At 39.5% G+C, this 20,237-nt stretch overlaps 1 protein-coding gene and 1 long non-coding RNA gene across 3 annotated transcripts; one reads left to right on the top strand and one right to left on the bottom strand.

The window, feature by feature from the left end:
• Positions 1 to 2,046: 2,046 nt before the first annotated feature.
• LOC127007842 (elongation of very long chain fatty acids protein 4-like) lies at positions 2,047 to 15,282 on the bottom strand. 2 transcript variants are annotated; one of them, XM_050879235.1, is made up of 9 exons: positions 15,148 to 15,282; positions 12,461 to 12,547; positions 12,163 to 12,377; positions 11,281 to 11,361; positions 10,605 to 10,776; positions 9,423 to 9,550; positions 8,576 to 8,725; positions 7,531 to 7,662; positions 2,047 to 7,067 (listed from the first exon to the last, which is right to left on the bottom strand). In XM_050879235.1, the coding sequence occupies exons 2-9, from the start codon at positions 12,525 to 12,527 to the stop codon at positions 6,939 to 6,941; spliced, it is 1,074 nt and encodes a 357-aa protein (XP_050735192.1). In that variant the 5' UTR covers positions 12,528 to 12,547; positions 15,148 to 15,282; the 3' UTR covers positions 2,047 to 6,938. The 2 variants fall into 2 exon arrangements, with proteins under 2 accessions (XP_050735192.1, XP_050735194.1); XM_050879237.1 differs by having other exon boundaries at positions 12,163 to 12,350.
• A 1,767-nt stretch (positions 15,283 to 17,049) lies between these two features.
• On the top strand, positions 17,050 to 17,731 carry LOC127007841 (uncharacterized). Its single transcript, XR_007760599.1, has 2 exons — positions 17,050 to 17,532; positions 17,640 to 17,731. It is a non-coding gene; the product is annotated as an uncharacterized LOC127007841 (long non-coding RNA).
• Positions 17,732 to 20,237: the final 2,506 nt, after the last annotated feature.

Raw genomic sequence — 20,237 nt, 5'->3', positions numbered from 1 at the left:
TCTCTCTTTGAATTTCTTCCTTGTTCTTCTCTTCCTCTTCATCACACTTTGCTTGCCACTTGTCACTCCACGTTATCTCTCTATCTTTATCTCTATAGGAGGCATTCTAGCACTCAAACTGGCGTGTGTTAATTTGTTTTCAAGCTCCATTTGTCACTTGCTTCCATGCCTATTCCTCACCCCCCCGCAAACTGTCATCTGAGGAAAACGTTTTGTTGACGTTTTCAAAGAGCGCGAAGTGTCTTTCCAACGGCACCTTTTAATAATATCAGTTTTTAATCCGTAAGTTCCTCTACATCTTCTCTGCCTTTTGTTTCGATAGTACCACTTTCCTATCTATGTTGTTTCAAATATTCAAGGTAAACTGATTTCCCCATATTTTTCCCCCAAGATCGTTGAGAATCAGGGGATAGGCATAACTTGAAGAGAGGCATAACTCGAAAAGTAGATATTTGCGACGGAAATGAGATACAAAACCATGCAATTCACTACAGCTACCACCAGGAAAACATGAAACACGTGAGAAAATCGTTGGTTGGGTGAAACTGTAAATTGTCCCTTGGGAATTAGACATTTTACAAGGTTTTCATATTGCACTTATTCATCAGCTACACACAAGTTTGGAATATTTTTGCAAATTAGTATATATGGTCTAAAAGCATTTTCTAGCAATTATTTTATTTCCAGCATTTTTTTCTGTAACCTACTTATCAGAATTATACCATACCAACATAGTTTGGCAAAATCTTCTATACAATCACTTATACGCATCAGTTTAAATCGTCTTCAGTAATTAATCAGCTTATGCAACTAATACCTAACCATTATTATCTCCATTATCTTCTCTGTATCTATTGCTCATCAAAAAATATACTACAGGTTAATCTATCACTAACAAAGCAGTCTAAAAAAGGCAGATTCCCTAAGAGTGTAAGATTTCTATGTGATGGCTTTGCACGGGAACATAATTATAATATCGTAATTGGCCCAGACTGATGAACCCTCCCTAATGGTGCTGAGATAATGACCCCGTAGCCAAATGACTTCTGTGCAATGACTTCAATTATCCCCGGGGAAGATTTATAAATGGATGAAGCCCACATTTGTGATCAGGCCACTACAATAAAAAATACATAATCAGTGACAAAAGAAAGTTATTAGCATCCAAATAATAAAATATAATGTTGAAATTGATATTATACTCCACACTCTCAAACATGGTGAATATCCAGAACTAAAATAATTCTCCACGCTGGATAAGAAAGGCCAATGTGTTGATAAATGAAGAGAAATCAGCATAAAAAAGAATTAGAAGCTGAAAATGATATGGAAATTACTCCCCCACTCCTACCCCACCCCCACATAATTCAACTAACTGGAATGATGAATATTCTGCTTAAAAATACTTCTCCACACTAAATAGCAAAGCACAAGAAAATAATAAATGAGCCAAGAACATAAATGATAGAAAATTAAAATGAAATGGATATCAGGGAAATAACAAGATTTGAAAATAAATGATACAATATGAAAATGAAATGGAAATCAGGAAAATAACAAGATATGAAAATAAATGATAGAATATGAAAATGAAATGGAAATCAGGAAAATAACAAGATATGAAAATAAATGAGACTAGGAAAATGAAATGGAAATCAGGAAAATAACAAGATATGAAAATAAATGATACTAGGAAAATGAAATGGAAATCAGGAAAATAACAAGATATGAAAATAAATGAGACTAGGAAAATGAAATGGAAATCAGGAAAATAATGATATGAAAATAAATGAGACTAGGAAAATGAAATGGAAATCAGGAAAATAACAAGAGAAATGAAAATAAATGATACAGTACAAAAATTAAATGGAAATCAGGTAAATAATAAATGAGATATAAACATAAATGATAGAATATAAAAAGGAAATATTCTCCCACCTCACAAACACATTCTCTCTTTTTACATTTTTTTTTTTTTTTTTTTTTTTACAACAAAGGAGACAGTTCATAAACCATCTTCCTCCACGCTGGGTAATGAAGGTCAGGTCACAATCAATGCTTTTAATTCCTCCTACAAACCTATGTCGCTGCTGACTAGATACAATACCACAATACTGAAAACCAAGCAGGGAGGAGAATAGTACTGGAGGAGAGGAGGAGGGTGACGGCTTTACATATCTGGCAAGTATCAACATTATATATCAATACACGGTTCCCTCGAGACCAATATACGTTCGGAGGTAAACAACCATAGAAATTAACAATAGAAAGAGCAATTACAGATGTTTTTTGAGCTTAACACTGAGAACCTTACCTCTATTAACAAGCCTTTTTAACAAGATGGCTTTGATAGCCCTAAAGAAATACTGGTATACTCCATTCAAACTAACTTGGCAAATTAGCTCCGCCCCCTTTCGCCCAGTATGTACGCCATTGGTCAGTTCACAAGCCACAACCCTTCTCCAACTCAAGATGTGACTGGTGGATGCAGGGAAAGCGTGTCTCTCATTGGTGGCTGTGCTTAACTGACTGACTGGATGGCGTTGGATGGGCGGAGCTTATGTGCCTAGTTAGAGTAATTAGAGTATATCATAGAGTCAACACATTAGAGTTAACACACAAACACCCAATCGTCTAAACTGGCCTGCACCCTCGCCTTGAAGAGCTCACATCACCGCCGTGAAGATGAGGGTAATAGTGTAGAAAAAAACAGTGATGCAGAGACTTAACCAACAATCTCATTCATGCTGCTTGAGAAGGAGATGATCTTAAAGTTACAAAAAACGGACTAGGAAAGCAGACGAGACAGACAGACACAGACACTCAGACAGACAAGGACAAGAGATTATGCCGAGGGCGGTGACTGCATGGCTCCACGCTCCTTTCCTTCCTTTCACTTCCTTCATCCATCCTCTCTGCCACCTCCTCCTCCTTCATTCCCAACCACACCACCAGCAGCACCACCACTACAAGCATTGCCAACTCCACCACACACACACACATACACACACACACACACTCGCGCACACAAACACAGCTCAATTATGTCATTGCCGTGAATTCATGTCTCCAAGCCCCTCAAAGAAAGCATCCTCATTACACACACTTCACGGCTTCACTCAGTCTTCTTGTCCGACATGTCTGCTTTTCATCCCTCTGAAGGTTACGTCATAATGAGGGCATAAGGAGGGAGGGGTGAGAGATGATGCTTGTGTTAACTAACCTTGCACTAGACACACTCAAACACGGCATATAAAAAGCCCTAAGATACATTATTTAATGTATGCTTATCACTAGTAAGAAAAACCACTTCTATGAGTGGTAAAAAGTCCTGCCTTGTCATGGGAGTGTCTAACTTCATATGAGTGGAATGAATCAATCTTTACACAACCCTAAGCTCCCCTGCAGTGTTGTGATAATCACAAGGTTCTCTTCTTTGTGGGATCTCTTTGAGGGAACCTCGTTTTCATGTATTTCTTAGACAATCACTACTTTAATGGTTTCCCCAACACATGCAAAGCCTTCAAACATAAACTATCAGTCTCTGTATGTAACTATTATGAAAACATTTTGATTTAGAATGACTAAAAGACATTCATGGTACTAAAAATAGTAATAAATTTCAGCTCTAGCACTTAGTAACTAAGCTTAAAGTAACAATACTGGCTGCACCTCACACCCATTATCTTTAGCACATCCTGAGATGCTGGCTGAAAAGTAGTACGTCATTAATGTCTATGAAATGGTTCTTGAAATACTGACTGGTGGCTCCGGCAACACCCTGAGGGATGAGGGAATGTCTGTGATATGAAGGACATTGAAAAGAGTGACTCACAAAGCCCTCAGGAGACATAATGTTCCATGTAAACCTTCATATAAGATAAATAAAATAAATAAAATAAATTGAATAAATAAATCATCAAAGGTTACCATATTACTGAAAAGAAATTCTAAACCACACATAAAAGTCATGATCAAAACACATCACAGAATAAATATGTAAAAAATCACATTCAACATTAAAAGACTCAACTTATATTATGAGTCTCAAGGTATTCAACACAACAATAATACTGGCCATGAGTTGAGGTGACTATGAGATGAGTCAGTGATAAGAAATGACAAAGCAAATCATTAATACTGCATCGCTACATCCTACACTCTGCGCTTAAACTTAAACTCTAGCTTAATCTCATCATAACCGCCTCTCAGCCCACAACACACACATGCGCTGCTTCCCTGCACAGCACACCACACAAGGAGCAGAGAATCCCTAACTCCAGACATCAACTCCAATGCTCCTTTACAATGTCATCCGTTCGTCTAGTCAACATGTCACAACACGTCACCAACAGTGTCTCTGAGATCAGCTACAATTAATCCTGAAATCACTTGGTTAAGATGTCTAAAGAGTAACTATTTCCTATGTTCCTCACTCTGCCTTGAGCCAACACTTCACAACCCAATTTGGAATGGAGTGTTCCCAGCACACATTTATTGCCAGACTACTGCACAGGAAACTCCCCTCAACGTGAGATATTTAGAGTAAAGGAGATGACTTTTGTACATCAATAATAAGTCCAATAAGAATTACAGATGCAGTTCCTCAAGGGCTGTACCACTGCAAGGAGAGATTCATTTTGTACCTGTGAATAGTCTTCATTTGGGAAAGCTGTGATAGTAAACAGGTATGTGATATTTAAATCAGGTTGGCTGTGGGATGTACATCTTAAATCAACAGTGAGTGACCACAGAGCCTTCTGGTGCTGTGAAGGGTCTGTCATACTGGCCCAGCACAATAATGTAACAATACATGACAGGGGAGAAAATACTATGTATCATTTATGACACTGGAGAACACCTGCTTGGCATCAGCATCACTGCCACTTAATAAACATCTGTTAATATCATTCTTCATGAGGTTAGGTTGCCTCAGAGGCCTTCAAGTCAACAGTGTGGAATAGCTTCAGTATTTCAACCTCTACTTCAGTATATAACAACACACTGATGACATCTTAACATCAACCTTTAACACACATCAACAATATAAACATGTATATGCAGCTGGGCCAAGTTTTGCCTCAAGCACTTGCCAAACATTCAGATGTTCAAACAAGCAAGGTTGTCTTGTGTACAAACTTTGTCCAGCTGCATACCATCACTCAACAGTGCACTCCTCAGCTCTTTAAGGTCCTCTTCAAACAGCTGATGATTCTAAGAGTCCTGCACAGTGGCAGTATCTTGAGAAGTGTAACAGCAGCAAGACCAATCACTTGGTCTGCCACTGTTAACAGATAAAGGCATGAAGGAAAACTAGCAACAAGGGCAACCTTTTAGAGGGTGACAGCCTAGGCAATCTTCACACAGTTGATCTTCACATGGTTGGCTTTATAAATAAAGTCTTCCTAAGTCAAGGGAAGACATGTGCTACAAGCACTAAGCTCTATTTCTTATGCTTGAATTCCACATCAACAAACTTGCCAATGCCTGTGTGAGGGTCACAATGAATAGACAGATGGGGAAATAGATAGATGAGTGTATGGAAAGACAGAGGTTGGTAAAGAGATAAAGATGGAAAGATAGATAAGCAAATTGATAGACAAGACATGCACATACATGCCATAGATTCTGGCAGTTAACCAAGATGAAAACAGATAATACTAAATACAGCCAGTGTACACACACACACACACACACACACACACCATCATTAGAGTCACTCAACACATAATTATTTACCACGATGCAGCTAATATAAATCAAATCCAGTAAATCAAACAGCTCAGTGTTCAGACAGAGAAGCTGTCCTTCACTGTGCCTCTCGTCTGTCTAAGTAACCTCTTCTAAAAACGCAGAGATCACTACGGGAACAACCCAGCGTCGTGTGCAGCAATAACCACACACTCGGTGAAGTAAAAAACTTGATATGGCAGTGATCTTCAACTCCATCATGGTATACTTCATCTTATAGAGAGATCATGAAGCTTATAAGTAATGCCATTATATTTGTTATATTTTTATATACTTACTACTGGAAATCACTTGGGTATTGTCACCCTGAGGAATGTCATAAACACCACAACAGCAACACAGCGTAAGAAATAGCAGTCGAAGCTTCTTACAACCTTTACGACAATGTGTGTCTCATATCATCTACTTGTATAGCATTATCTAGTCTTCTTTCCTGATGGTTAAAAGCATTCAAAACATTATGGAAACACACGGTGCCTTGGAGATCAACTAAGTGTGTCTAATATCATCCTCTTTATGTATAGTGTTATCTACAATCCTCTTTTCTGGTGGGCAAAAGCATCCGACACTATATGAAAACACACAATAGGTTCCAGACAGCTTGCATCACACCACTGTCCATGTTCTTCTCCCAACATTGTGCAGTTCAGGGTCTATATAGAGTGTACGATCACACACACAAAAATCCATTGAAAACCCATAATATAAAAGTCTTACATATATATACTTGTCATGTTGTGTTCTTTCTGACTAGCAAACATTTGGTAGTGAGACCATTGTTAAGGAATGTCCACCGGTAGTCTTGATGCACTATTTGGTGTTTGTAACAAGTGATAAAAAGCCTTGATAATAAAATAGGCTCACTCTTCAACACAACAACCAATAATGAGTAGACGTTCATCTTCATCGCTTCACCTTGAGTACCGTGACTAGAGCTACGACTATGGCTAACGGGATGACTAACACTCGGTCCCCATATTGACTCATCTTCTTTATGACACTTAAAAGGAGTTCTGGGTATTGATGGCATGACGAAAACTAGGACTGGCCTATGTATGGCAGCGAAGACTTCACACACACACACACACACACACACAGACACACACACTCGAGCATTACCCACTCAGCAGCGCCCTGGCCTATGCACTGCCCGGTCCCCTTCGCTAGAGAGCTCAGTGTGTGGAGCATTAGGAGTCATGGCGAGCCCGGCCCTCACGACGCAGCTGGGCTCTGGTGCGCGCGTTGCCCCCCCGCTGCCCGCCCCGCTGCCCGCCGCTGTTGCCGCCTGACCTCCTTCCGGATCCCTCCTTGTGTGCCTTGGGGGGTGGAAAAAGGGGTAAGTTATGGGGTGAATAAAGAAGTGAGGTTTAAAGTTGAAGTTCCTGTAGTACGGTAACCATTTTTTTTATCATTATTATAATTATTATTATTATTATTATTATTATTATTATTATTATTATTATTTATTTATTTTATTTATTTATTATTATTATTTTTTTTGCCCTTGAGCTGCTTCCTTTACTGTAAGAAAATGAATAAATAAAATAAGAAAGTAAAAAATAAATAAAAAATAAACAAAATGACCACACCAAGAACTTTTTAAGCTCGTGAAAAAAAAAATTCAACTCTACTTTTTTCTTTGCTTATGTATAGTGTTTATTTTTTTTTCTTTCTTTTTAGTGTGTGTGTCCTTGAGTTACTTCCTTTACTGTATACAAAAAATAAATAACCAAATAAAATAAAATAAAACCAATAACAACAACAATAACAAAACCTCACCTGTCCGTCCTGGCGAACGACCCCGTTGGCCTGGTGCTGCTGCCTGGCCGAGGGCACGCCATTGTGGGCTATGCCGTTGGAGCCGCCATGCTGACCTGCTGTGCCATTCTTGCTGCCTTTGAGCTTCTTCTGCTGCTTGGGGGAAGACACAAACACCATCACATATACGGCAACAATAAAGGCAAGTGTTGAATGTAGGACAAACTGTTTATTTACACTGTAGCTATTTATACTGTCAACATCTGTGAACATATCTTAACCCGGTAGCAGCGACGGGCCAAATTTGTGCCATGATATAATCCCCCAAAATAGATGATACATAATCTGATCACAAATGCTTTGATATATATTATGAAATGGTTTGTGTGAGGGGTGATTTTTTCTCATTTTTCTCACTTAGAGGGACCATTAAGAAACATGATCCTCACTGCTACCAGGTTAGATCAGTTTTGTGAATGCTAAGATAAAATATAAGATGAGTAAACAAAGGTATTCAGACAATTCATTTTACAAAGCTTTTCAACATCTGCAAACCTATCTTAAATCAGTTTCATGAATGCTAGGTATGCATGGTAAAGATAAAAAATAAGATGAGTGAACAAAGGTCTTCAGATAATTCAAAGCTTTTAAATGCCCAAAGACTTCTATGCAGCTCACCCCATCCTGCACATAATGGTGGCATCCAAAGAAGAACCAAAATAAATAAAAAAAACAGGCAGAATAATAAATAAAAGGTAAACAAAGAAAGAAACTACAATTGATTTCATGCATCTTACCCCCAACCCATACATGTGACAGCACTCCTAAAATTATAATAAAAACAGACAGACAGAAAGTGGGAGAAAAAAGATACAGAAAGAAAGAGAGGGAGAAAAAAGATACAGAAAGACAGACAGACAGAAAAAGAGAGGGAGAAAAAACAGAGACAAAGACAGAAGGAGAAAAAGATAAACAGAAAGAGAGGGAGAAAAAAACCAGATAACAGAAAAAGAGGGAGAAAAAACAGATAGACAGAAAAACAGAGAGGGAAAAAGACTGCACCCACCTTGAGCCTGTATGCCTGGACGTAGAACTGTCCGAAGAGCACGATGAAGCTGCTCATGTAGACGACGAGAGCGTACTGCATCCAGAGGGGGAAGTCACACCCCACCACGATGGCCCGCGCTCCCAGGACGCCGGCGCTGGTAAACTGGATCTGGAAAATTAAAAAAGGCATTCGCATGTTAATAAAGAGAAGAAGCTGTGAAACTGATGCTTAAGGATAGTATTGTAAGTCAGCTGTAGAGAACTGGCCCCCCACCTTTTTTTTTCTTTTTTACAGTAAAGGAGATGGCTTACCTATGGTCCAGATTATTCCCATCCCCCCCCACCCCCTTTTTTTTACAGCAACGGAGATGGCTTACCTATGGTCCAGATTAGGTGGTCTGTCCTTAAACCGAAGTGAAATTACATCAAATTAAATGGTTACCAAGACTTTGCATTTCTACTTTAGTGAATGTTAAGGTGAAGGAAGTGGTGGTTGAGCTTGTTCTTACGGTAGAAGAATGCAGAGGAGAGAAAAGAGGATAGACAGTTGAAATTAGAGGATAGAGACTGAGGTAGTTGAATGAAAGAAAAAAGGGAAGGATGGTGAAAGGAGTGATTGAAATTTAAGAATGGGGAAAAAATGAGTTAATCACACTAGAGAATTGGTAAGGAGGTTAGGAAAGTTAGTGAAGAGGAGTGAGAGAGAAGTAAATCCCTACCAGGTGAAATAGAGGATAGTGACCAGAGTGATTGAAACAGAGGAAAATATAAGGAAATGGGATATAATCACACACCCAGAGAATGGTAAGGGAAAGTTAGGGAAGTGGGAGGGATGTGGAGGGTGACAAAGCAACCAATCTCCCTACCAGCTGGATGCAGGTGATGTGCTTCTTCCACCACAAGTACTTCTGCATGGAGGGGCCCAAGGCAGAGAGGCCATAGTAAGCATACATGACCACGTGCACAAAGCTGTTCATCATGGCCGCCAAGAAGGCTGAAACATCGGAGGTGCGTTAAGGAAAGGGCGGCAGAGTGCGACACATCCTAGCGGCCTCACGTTGAAGAGTGGGAAGACGGACAAGCCCATTTCTGGGGTCACTGATGGACGGAGTAACTACACATTCCTCTTAGAAGGGTCTGGTTACTTGTGGTTACATGTAGTGGTGTGTGTAAGGGTTGTTCTTGTGGCCTGTGTTGGAAGCTTGGTCATTCGTGTTTACTGTGTGCTGTGAGTGACAATAACAAGTGTGATGGTTGAAAAGGTAATGGTTAATAAGGTGTGATGGTTGATAAACTAATAATTGATAGAGTGTGATAGTTGATACACAATACATAGATTATTAGGTACAGATACAGTGTGCTCTAAGCCTACAATACTGAGCTGTGTTTTATATACAGACACTCATGGAAGACATAATAAGAGAAACTTGTTGAACAGCACATATACACTTGAGATGTGAGAGTAAGCTACATATACATATAATTTAGCATGTGATAGACACTTGTGGCTGAGTGTAAATGATTATGTCTGGTGCAGGAGCATTAGTAACTTAGTTTATTTGGCTGTGTTAATGGTGATCCTTATAATAAACATGGAAGATTCTTTTGCTATATACATATTAAACCTAATTTTATAAAGTGCATTCTGAAAAAAAGAAATTATAGAACAAACTGGATAGAAATTTACCTATGCTGACGAAAACAAGAGCTAAGAACTGAAGATATTAAATTACTGAGATAAGTAAGGAAATGGGTTCAAATCACACTATAAGAATGGATAAGGAAAGTAAGGGGAGGGGAGGGAGTGAAGGGGTCAGAAAAATAAATCGCTACCATGTGAAATAGAAGACAGTGACTAGACTAGTTGAAACAGAGGACAGGGGGAAGGAGATGGGTAGGAAAGATGGGGGAAGGGAGGGGGTGAGAAAGCATTAAATAACCAACAATGAATAAGCAACTATAAAGAAACTATACGGAAATGTCAAAAAAATTCTATAGTCTACAACTCCAGTCACACCAAGACACAGCATCAACCGGAGGCTACTCACAGGATCCGCCGGCCACCCATTTGATGCCAATCCACCAGAGGCAGAACATGGTGGAGTGGTGGTAGATGTGGAGGAAGGTGAGCTGGTTGGTCTTCTTGCGCAGGATGAAGAAGAGTGTGTCCATGAACTCCACCAGCTTGGACACGTAGTACCACCAGAGGGCTGCCGCTATCTGTGTGGAGGTGAGGGAGGTGGTGTAGATGGTGGTGGTGGTGGTGGCGGTGGTGAAGAAGGTAGTGATGGTGGTGGCAGTGATGGTAGTGGTAAAGACGGTTAAGTTTGCATAATCATAGAGGGTGAGCACTTCGATATCTACATGTTTTTTTGTTTTTTTTACAGCTGAGGTGATGGAGGTGGTGATGGAGGTGAAGGTGGTGAGTTATTGCAGGCAGGTAAACTTTGCATAATCATAGAGGGTGAGTACTTCGATATCTACATGTTTTTTTTGTTTTTTTTATAGCTGAGGTGATGGGGGTGGTGATGGAGGTGAAGGTGGTAAGTTATTGCAGGCAGGTAAACTTTGCATAATCATAAGGGGTGAGTAGTTTGATAATCACATTTTTTTGGTCTTTTTACAGTAATGGAAGGCTGAGAACGTGCCACAGAAGAATAAAAAATAAAAATAACACGTGAATGAACGCCACAACACACAACAGGACACAGTGGCAACACTCACTCTCATCTCGTCGGGGTTGGTGGAGTAGTCGACGGGCTGGCAGAACCAACTGTACTGCAGCCGCACCGACACGATGGCCAGCTGGGGGAGGGGTGGGGGGAGAGAGGAAGGCAGTTTAGGGAGAGAAATAATAATACCATCTGCTGTTGCTGCGGCTGTAAGGTTAGTCCAAGGGCTAAATAAATGTTGAAGGGGTATGAAAGGTAAGTGAAGGTATTTCTGACTAGTGTATGTGTTTTATATAATGTATGTGCTTTTATTGTGAGTGAAAATAATGCATCTGGTTTTATGAGTGAAAATGAGTGAAAATAATGAATGAAAATGAGTGAAAATAATGTATCTGGTTTTATGAGTGAAAATAATGAAAATAATGAATGAAAATGAGTTAAAATAATGTATCTGGTTTTATGAGTGAAAATGAGTAAAAATAATGAATGAAAATGAGTGAAAATAATGCATTTGCTTTTATGAATGAAAGTGAGTAAAAATAATTAATGAAAATAGTAAAATTAATGCATAGGCTTTTATTATGAGTGAAAATGGGAGAGTAGCATTTATCAGACAGTAACTAGGGTGACAGCCAAGGTAATATGTATATATGACAAGTTTATCTCAATGTAAGTGATGTTTGTTTTGGGAGAAGAGGCAAAAAATCATATCAAATCACCTCACCTCTGATGTTTAAAGGGTTGCTAACACTCCTGACAACACCATTCCCCTCACTTCACGCAACACCAAAATTTTAAGCAATACAAACACTTAAAAACTCAACTCCTCTTCCTACAACCCCACCTCAACACCAATGCTTTAAGGTAACCAACACTAAAACCTCAACAACTCCTTTTTGTACAACCCCATCACCCACCACCACCCTCCCCTCACCTCCACGCCGATGTAGAGGTTAAGCAGCATGATAGCAAGGTTGTAGACAATAAGCGGGATCTTGAGCTGGAAGGGCGGCCGCTGTGCCATCAGCCTCGGCCCCAACTTGACCATGATGAGGTAGGCGGCCGTGATGCCCAGCGTGGGGAGAGGCGACGACATGAGTGGCCAGCCTTTGACACGATCATCTGGACGCGAGGGAAGGAAATGGGTGACTAGATGTGCGGTTAACCCCTTGACTACAGATTTCCTACAACAAATTATACCTCCCACCTCGCACCTCCTCCCTTTCACACACCTGCTATGGTGAGACCCCAGTCGTAGAGGTCCTTGAGCCTGTGCATCTTCTCTTGTACCACCTCCATCTTGACTGGCACACGCTAGGCTGGAAGTATATAATAATAAACAAATAAATACTGACTAGAGAATAAATAGATAATGAAATATATGAGGATGCGTCTGCATGTGTCAAAATTACTGGAGAAACAAGTGAACATTTTGAGATAAAAGTGGGCTTAAGACGAGGGTGTGTCATATCACCATGGTTGTTCAGTATTTATATGGATGGTGTTATGAGAGAAATGAAGGGCAAAGTTGGGGAAGTTGAAGTAAAAATGTTTGATGAGAGAAGGACGTGGGTACTGAATTCGATACTGTTTGCTGATGACACAGTGCTCATTGCAGAAAACGAAAGTGACCTACAAAATTTGGTCAGTGTTTTTGATAGTGTCTGAAAAAGGAGAAAGCTGAAAGTAAATGTCAACAATAGTAAAGTGATGGTTTGTGAGCAGAGAAGAAGTGAGGGTGTTGATTTTGTATGCCCATATAGAGTGGGAATTGAATGTGAAAAAGAATCAGATAGTTTGCCTCAGCTTATTCTCCTTAGAGTGGGAATTGAATGTGAAAAAGAATCAGATAGTTTGCCTCAGCTTATTCTCCTTAGAGTGGGAATTGAATGTGAAAAAGGATCAGATAGTTTGCCTCAGCTTATTCCCCTTAGAGTGAGAACTGAATGTGAAAAAGGATCAGATAGTTTGCCTCAGCTTATTCCCCTTAGAGTGGGAATTGAATGTGAAAAAGAATCAGATAGTTTGCCTCAGCTTATTCCCCTTAGAGTGGGAATTAATGTGAAAAAGGATCAGATAGTTTGCCTCAGCTTATTCCCCTTAGAGTGGGAATTGAATGTGAAAAAGAATCAGATAGTTTGCCTCAGCTTATTCCCCTTAGAGTGGGAATTAATGTGAAAAAGGATCAGATAGTTTGCCTCAGCTTATTCCCCTTAGAGTGGAAATTGAATGTGAAAAAGGATCAGATAGTTTGCCTCAGCTTATTCCCCTTAGAGTGGGAATTGAATGTGAAAAAGGATCAGATAGTTTGCCTCAGCTTATTCCCCTTAGAGTGGGAATTGAATGTGAAAAAGGATCAGATAGTTTGCCTCAGCTTATTCCCCTTAGAGTGAGAATTGAATGTGAAAAAGGATCAGATAGTTTGCCTCAGCTTATTCCCCTTAGAGTGGGAATTAATGTGAAAAAGGATCAGATAGTTTGCCTCAGCTTATTCCCCTTAGAGTGGGAATTAATGTGAAAAAGGATCAGATAGTTTGCCTCAGCTTATTCCCCTTAGAGTGGAAATTAATGTGAAAAAGGATCAGATAGTTTGCCTCAGCTTATTCCCCTTAGAGTGGAAATTAATGTGAAAAAGGATCAGATAGTTTGGCTCAGCTTATTCTCCTTAGAGTGGAAATTGAATGTGAAAAAGGATCAGATAGTTTGCCTCAGCTTATTCCCCTTAGAGTGGGAATTAATGTGAAAAAGGATCAGATAGTTTGGCTCAGCTTATTCCCCTTAGAGTGGGAATTAATGTGAAAAAGGATCAGATAGTTTGCCTCAGCTTATTCTCCTTAGAGTGGAAATTGAATGTGAAAAAGGATCAGATAGTTTGCCTCAGCTTATTCCCCTTAGAGTGGGAATTAATGTGAAAAAGGATCAGATAGTTTGCCTCAGCTTATTCCCCTTAGAGTGGGAATTAATGTGAAAAAGGATCAGATAGTTTGCCTCAGCTTATTCCCCTTAGAGTGGGAATTAATGTGAAAAAGGATCAGATAGTTTGCCTCAGCTTATTCCCCTTAGAGTGAGAATTAATGTGAAAAAGGATCAGATAGTTTGCCTCAGCTTATTCCCCTTAGAGTGGGAATTGAATGTGAAAAAGGATCAGATAGTTTGCCTCAGCTTATTCCCCTTAGAGTGGGAATTAATGTGAAAAAGGATCAGATAGTTTGCCTCAGCTTATTCTCCTTAGAGTGGAAATTGAATGTGAAAAAGAATCAGATAGTTTGCCTCAGCTTATTCTCCTTAGAGTGGGAATTGAATGTGAAAAAGGATCAGATAGTTTGCCTCAGCTTATTCTCCTTAGAGTGGAAATTGAATGTGAAAAAGGATCAGATAGTTTGCCTCAGCTTATTCCCCTTAGAGTGGGAATTGAATGTGAAAAAGGATCAGATAGTTTGCCTCAGCTTATTCCCCTTAGAGTGGGAATTGAATGTGAAAAAGGATCAGTTTGCCTCAGCTTATTCCCCTTAGAGTGGGAATTGAATGTGAAAAAGGATCAGTGTCATACCCAGGGAGTCCATTACCAGCCGAGACCACTACAACACCTGTAACAACCTTTAAATACTTACAGCACACCCTAACGACCCGCTCAACAACCGAACGACCCGCTCAACGACCCAACAACCCGCTCAACGACCCAACAACCCGCTCAACGACCCAACAACCCGCTCAACGACCCAACAACCCCTTCAACCACACCAACCCTCTTGTATAACCCAACCACCCTATCAGCACATAATCACCCAAACAACCATACTAACAACCCCTGACAACCATAACAACCACAACACAGGCGCCCCACGTTATGCCCCGCTCCCCGCCCCGCCCCGTCCCCCCCCGCCTCACCCCACCGGCCCTCCTTCACCCCGGGGCTCACCTCCTCCTGCAGGCACACACGGGGGCGGGAAGGACTCGTGGGCGGCGCGGGGACGGGAAAAAAGGCGAAGTAAATGGAGTATTGACTGTCCCGCCCCTCGCCCTCACACAAGCAGACGCCGCGCGCTCGACTACCAGACCAAAGACACATTTACGCAATATATAAATAAATCTTTCACTATTACACTTTGTTCTACTTACATTTCACTATTTAGGTATTTTTATTCTATATCGATCATCCTGACTCTTCATCACCTTCCCGGAATATAGCTGTTCTTGGCTGTTAATCGATATTCAGCTGCCATTTTATTTTTGTTTTATGTATTTTTTATTATTTTGCTACTTTTATCTATTATTTTGAGTGAGATTTGTTTCCCTTTTTTTTTAAGGTTAGGTACTCGAGCGACTGACGCCGGAATGGTCATCGTCATCATCAGGAGACACTTGGGCCGGTAAAAATGGATGACGAGGAGGAAATATTATAAAAGCCAATAATAATCTTAGGAAAGCAAAATGGAACAATAAAATACACCACCAAAAACATGGCCAACTAATTCTGCTGCTTCTGGACTTTTTCTTCACATCACCGGCTTGATTTCTTTGTTTTTACTTAATGTTATATTCTGTCCTTATATAATCTTCACTGCAATATGCCTCGAAAATAAACTCAAAACAATTCAAGTAGGCAATGGGTGTTTCAGAGGACTCTATAATATAAATAATTAGGGTTACATCATTCTCCTTACCCTAATAACTCTCATACCTGCCCTAACAACCCCACGTACTGAACTTAACAAGAAATAGTTATCTTTTTGCCTTCACACACCCTAACAACTACATCAAACAGCTGAACAGCCTCACAATGGGTGGTAGTTGGGATATTAATTGCCCTCTTCAATATCTTACTCCTAATTATATGAGGCACAATCTTACAAGCCCTATAACTAACCTAACAACCCAATTAAACAGCTAAGCAACTTCACAAGGGGCAGTAGTTGGGATATCATTAATTTTGTCCTCTTCAATATCTTACTCCTGATTATCAAATGAGCCACAACCTTACACTAAAACAAGCTTTATAACTACCTAACAACTCCACTCAACAGCTTAACAACCTAACAATCGGCAGTATTTAGGATATTATTAGTCTACTTCAATACCTTCCTCCTTGTTATCTAATGAGCCACAACCTTACACTAAAACAAGCTTTATAACTACCTAACAACTCCATTCAACAGCTTAACAACCTAACAAACAGCAGTATTTAGGATATTAGTCTACTTCAATACCTTCCTCCTTGTTATCTAATGAGCCACAACCTTACACTAAAACAAGCTTTATAACTACCTAACAACTCCATTCAACAGCTTAACAACCTAACAAACAGCAGTATTTAGGATATTATTAGTCTACTTCAATATCTTCCTCCTTGTTATCTAATGAGCCACAACCTTACACTAAAATAAGCTTTATAACTACCTAACAACTCCATTCAACAGCTTAACAACCTAACAAACAGCAGTATTTAGGGTATCATTGGTCTACTTCAATATCTTCCTCCTTGTTATCTAATGAGCCACAACCTTACACTCCTCAACAACCTCGACATGACTGCCCTAACAACCCAATTAAACAGCTTAACAACATAACAATGGGCAATAGTTAGGATATTATTGGTTCACCTCTACCTTGCTCATCGTTATATCTTCAGCCATAACCTTACACCTCAACAACCTTATAACCCTAACAACCCAATTAAACAGCTTAACAACATAACAATGGAAGGTAGTTATGATATTTGTTCATTTATTTACCTTTCTACTGGTAATCTCATCAGGACAACAAACAAACAAACAAACAAAAGAAAAAAAGCTCACTGGTGATACTAATAATTTGAGGGACAATTATTATTTTTATTGTATGTCATAAAAGTACATAAACATAAAGAAGATAAAAACATACATAAAATGGGAGAGAAATGGTCACGGGACAATCTTCCAAATACTCACGATGGAATTTACCGATACTGATTCTCTGCTTTTTTTTTTTTCAATACATCACAGCGAGCTACTTCACAACTCCACAGCCACTTAAGTCTGATTTTCTTCACTGTCATGGCTAGTTATGTTGGGTTTAGCTTTAGTACATGGGCAATTAGAATTATTTTGGCTAGTTATGTTGGGTTTAGATATAGTACATGGAAATTGAGGATTATTTTGGCTAGTAATGTTGGGTTTAGATTTAGTACATGGCCATTTAGAATTATTTTGGCTAGTTAAGTTGGGTTTAGATTCAGTACATGGCTATTTAGAATTATTTTGGCTAGTTAAGTTGGGTTTAGATTCAGTACATGGCTATTTAGAATTGTTTTGGCTAGTTATGTTAGGTTTAGATTCAGTACATGGCTATTTAGAATTGTTTTGGCTAGTTAAGTTGGGTTTAGATTCAGTACATGGCTATTTAGAATTGTTTTGGCTAGTTATGTTATGTTAGGCTTAGATTTAGAACATGGCATTTTAAGATTCTAGTTACATTTTCATCTGTGCTTGGACCAAAATATCTACAATGAAAGGAGACACAAGGAACATCCATATAACTGGACTCTACCTCTAATCCCTAATTCCACCTTACAATACTGATAAAGTCATTGGACCACCAGCACCCAGGAACATACTACCTACACAGATGAGGCTCCTGGACCTGCTGGAAGAGGGAACGAGGAGGCAGCAGGAGGAGGAGAAGTACAAGGAGGGACTATTGAAGAAGGAGCAGAAGCAGAGGCGGAAGAATCGTGTCCCCTTCGGCGCCTTCCTCAGATGCCCGCAGGTGTAGGTGAGCAGTAGTACACACACACACACACATACATACCAGTGACCAGGGATTGAGACAGGGGCGGGAGAGGCAACAATTGACAGTATGGTTTCAACAGAGGCACAAGATTTCAGTAGCTTTGATATTATAATTAAAAAGAAATGTTATACAGGAATGTAACATATGACAAGCTGTATCTCTGCAATGACCTGATTTCAGTCATATCAATCCAAGTTAGTTAGGTACATTTTTAAATTAGTCTCATAACCTAACTAACGAAGAGTAATGAACTGCACATGTTCTAGGATTTCTACTTCATAATTATGTAGATTGTAGTATATTCCTTTTCCTCCCATGCCTAGTACAGAGAAAATTGTGCTTGTCTTTAAGTATGGATATGAGATGTACTAAAGAACTCTGAAAGCCTTGAGTCATGGAATATCCTTTGGCTTCACATTAGCGAGTCAGCATCGTGTCTCAAAGGCTCAGATTTCATTCGCAAGTGTAGTGTTCGAAAATACATTCATCCCAATTAAGATATATTTCTGGTGGGGTTCCAAAAGTGACAGTGCCCCCATGACACTTAAAGCATTCCCTCATCCTCCACCTCTACTGATGAAAATGAGATCAGTATTCCTGGATGTTGATGGGGGAAAAAAATATGCATCCCAATTAAATGGATTTCCGATGTCCTTCTAAGTGTGGCAGTCCCCCCCTTCCCCCATGACACTCAAGCACTCCCATTCTCCACCGCTACTGACAAAGACAGGATCAGTAGGCAGTAGGAGGCTTCTGGATCAACAGCAATCCGAATCTTCTCTTGATCTGAATGCGGTACTGCGAGTATTTGTCCTCGGGGGTGAAGCGCGCTGTGAGGGGGAAGAGTGTGGGGTTAAGAGTTAGTCTTAGAAGTAGGCATGCACTTATCTTGTACTTTTATCAATGTTAAGTCAGTCTTGGAGGAGGGTTATGGTAGGAGGTACTTATTTCTATTTTATATCAGTCTTGTGTGTGTATTTCAATGAAGGATCAGTCTTGGAAGAGGGCTATGGCATGTTTACTTATTTATATACAGGAGAGGAGGCAGATCAAGCGCACAAAAAATAAATAAATAAATAAAATTAACATTGAAAAAAAAAAAAATTCACAAGGGCACTACTTCTGCAAATTAGTGTTTAGTTCAAGAGTTCAAAACAGAGAGGACAGCGTCATTTGGGGGTATCTTAATTTTGTCTTTTACCTACATCAGTGTTCAAAGAGACAGAGGGAGGGAGGAAGCTTACCTGGGTGGGCTGAGAAGGTTGGCTTTCCACTTGGGTCTTTGTCCTGGAAAGAGAAAGAGGGCAAAGTTCAAGAAGCTGACCTGTTTAAAAGAGGGCAAAGTTCAAGAAGCTGACCTGTTCGAAAGAGGGCAAAGTTCAAGTAAGCTGACCTGTTCGAAAGAGGGCAAAGTTCAAGTAAGCTGACCTGTTCGAAAGAGGGCAAAGTTCAAGTAAGCTGACCTGTTCGAAAGAGGGCAAAGTTCAAGTAAGCTGACCTGTTCGAAAGAGGGCAAAGTTCAAGTAAGCTGACCTGTTCAAAAGAGGGCAAAGTTCAAGTAAGCTGACCTGTTCATTTTTTTTCATGCATACACCAGCTGGCAACAAAAGAATGAAGGAGCTAGACATCATTAACTAGCAAGGCATCTAATGGTTTCCTAATTCTTATCAGTCTTTCTTACTCACTTGGTTTACTCACCTGACTGATATTAGACTGCTCGACAAAATTATCTGACATTATATTAGACCTTATCTGACATGATATTATACAAGACAAAATTATCTGACATTATATTAGACCTTATCTGACATGATATTATACAAGACAAAATTATCTGACATTATATTAGACCTTATCTGACATGATATTATACAAGACAAAATTATCTGACATTATGTTAGACCTTATCTGACTTGATATTATACAAGACAAAATTATCTGACATTATGTTAGACCTTATCTGACATGATATTATACAAGACAAAATTATCTGACATTATATTAGACACCATCTGACATGATATTAGACTACTAGACAAAATTATCCAACAAGAAAATCAAGCATCGTATTTTCAGTTTGCATACAGTATATATATAAAGTGGGATTAAATTGTTTTCTAGATTAATTTACTCCGTTAGTTAGCAGATTTGATAAAACTGATTAACCCTCAGACGGCAGTAGTATTTGAAGAGTAGCTCCCCCCAAAATGAATCGTCAATACCTAGTCACTGCCGACCTTA

This window comes from Eriocheir sinensis, chromosome 36 (genome assembly GCF_024679095.1).
Source record: "Eriocheir sinensis breed Jianghai 21 chromosome 36, ASM2467909v1, whole genome shotgun sequence".
In the NCBI taxonomy this organism is placed as follows: domain Eukaryota; kingdom Metazoa; phylum Arthropoda; class Malacostraca; order Decapoda; family Varunidae; genus Eriocheir; species Eriocheir sinensis.
Note: the sequence above shows the minus strand (reverse complement) of the source record. Positions and strands in the feature narration are given on the sequence as shown.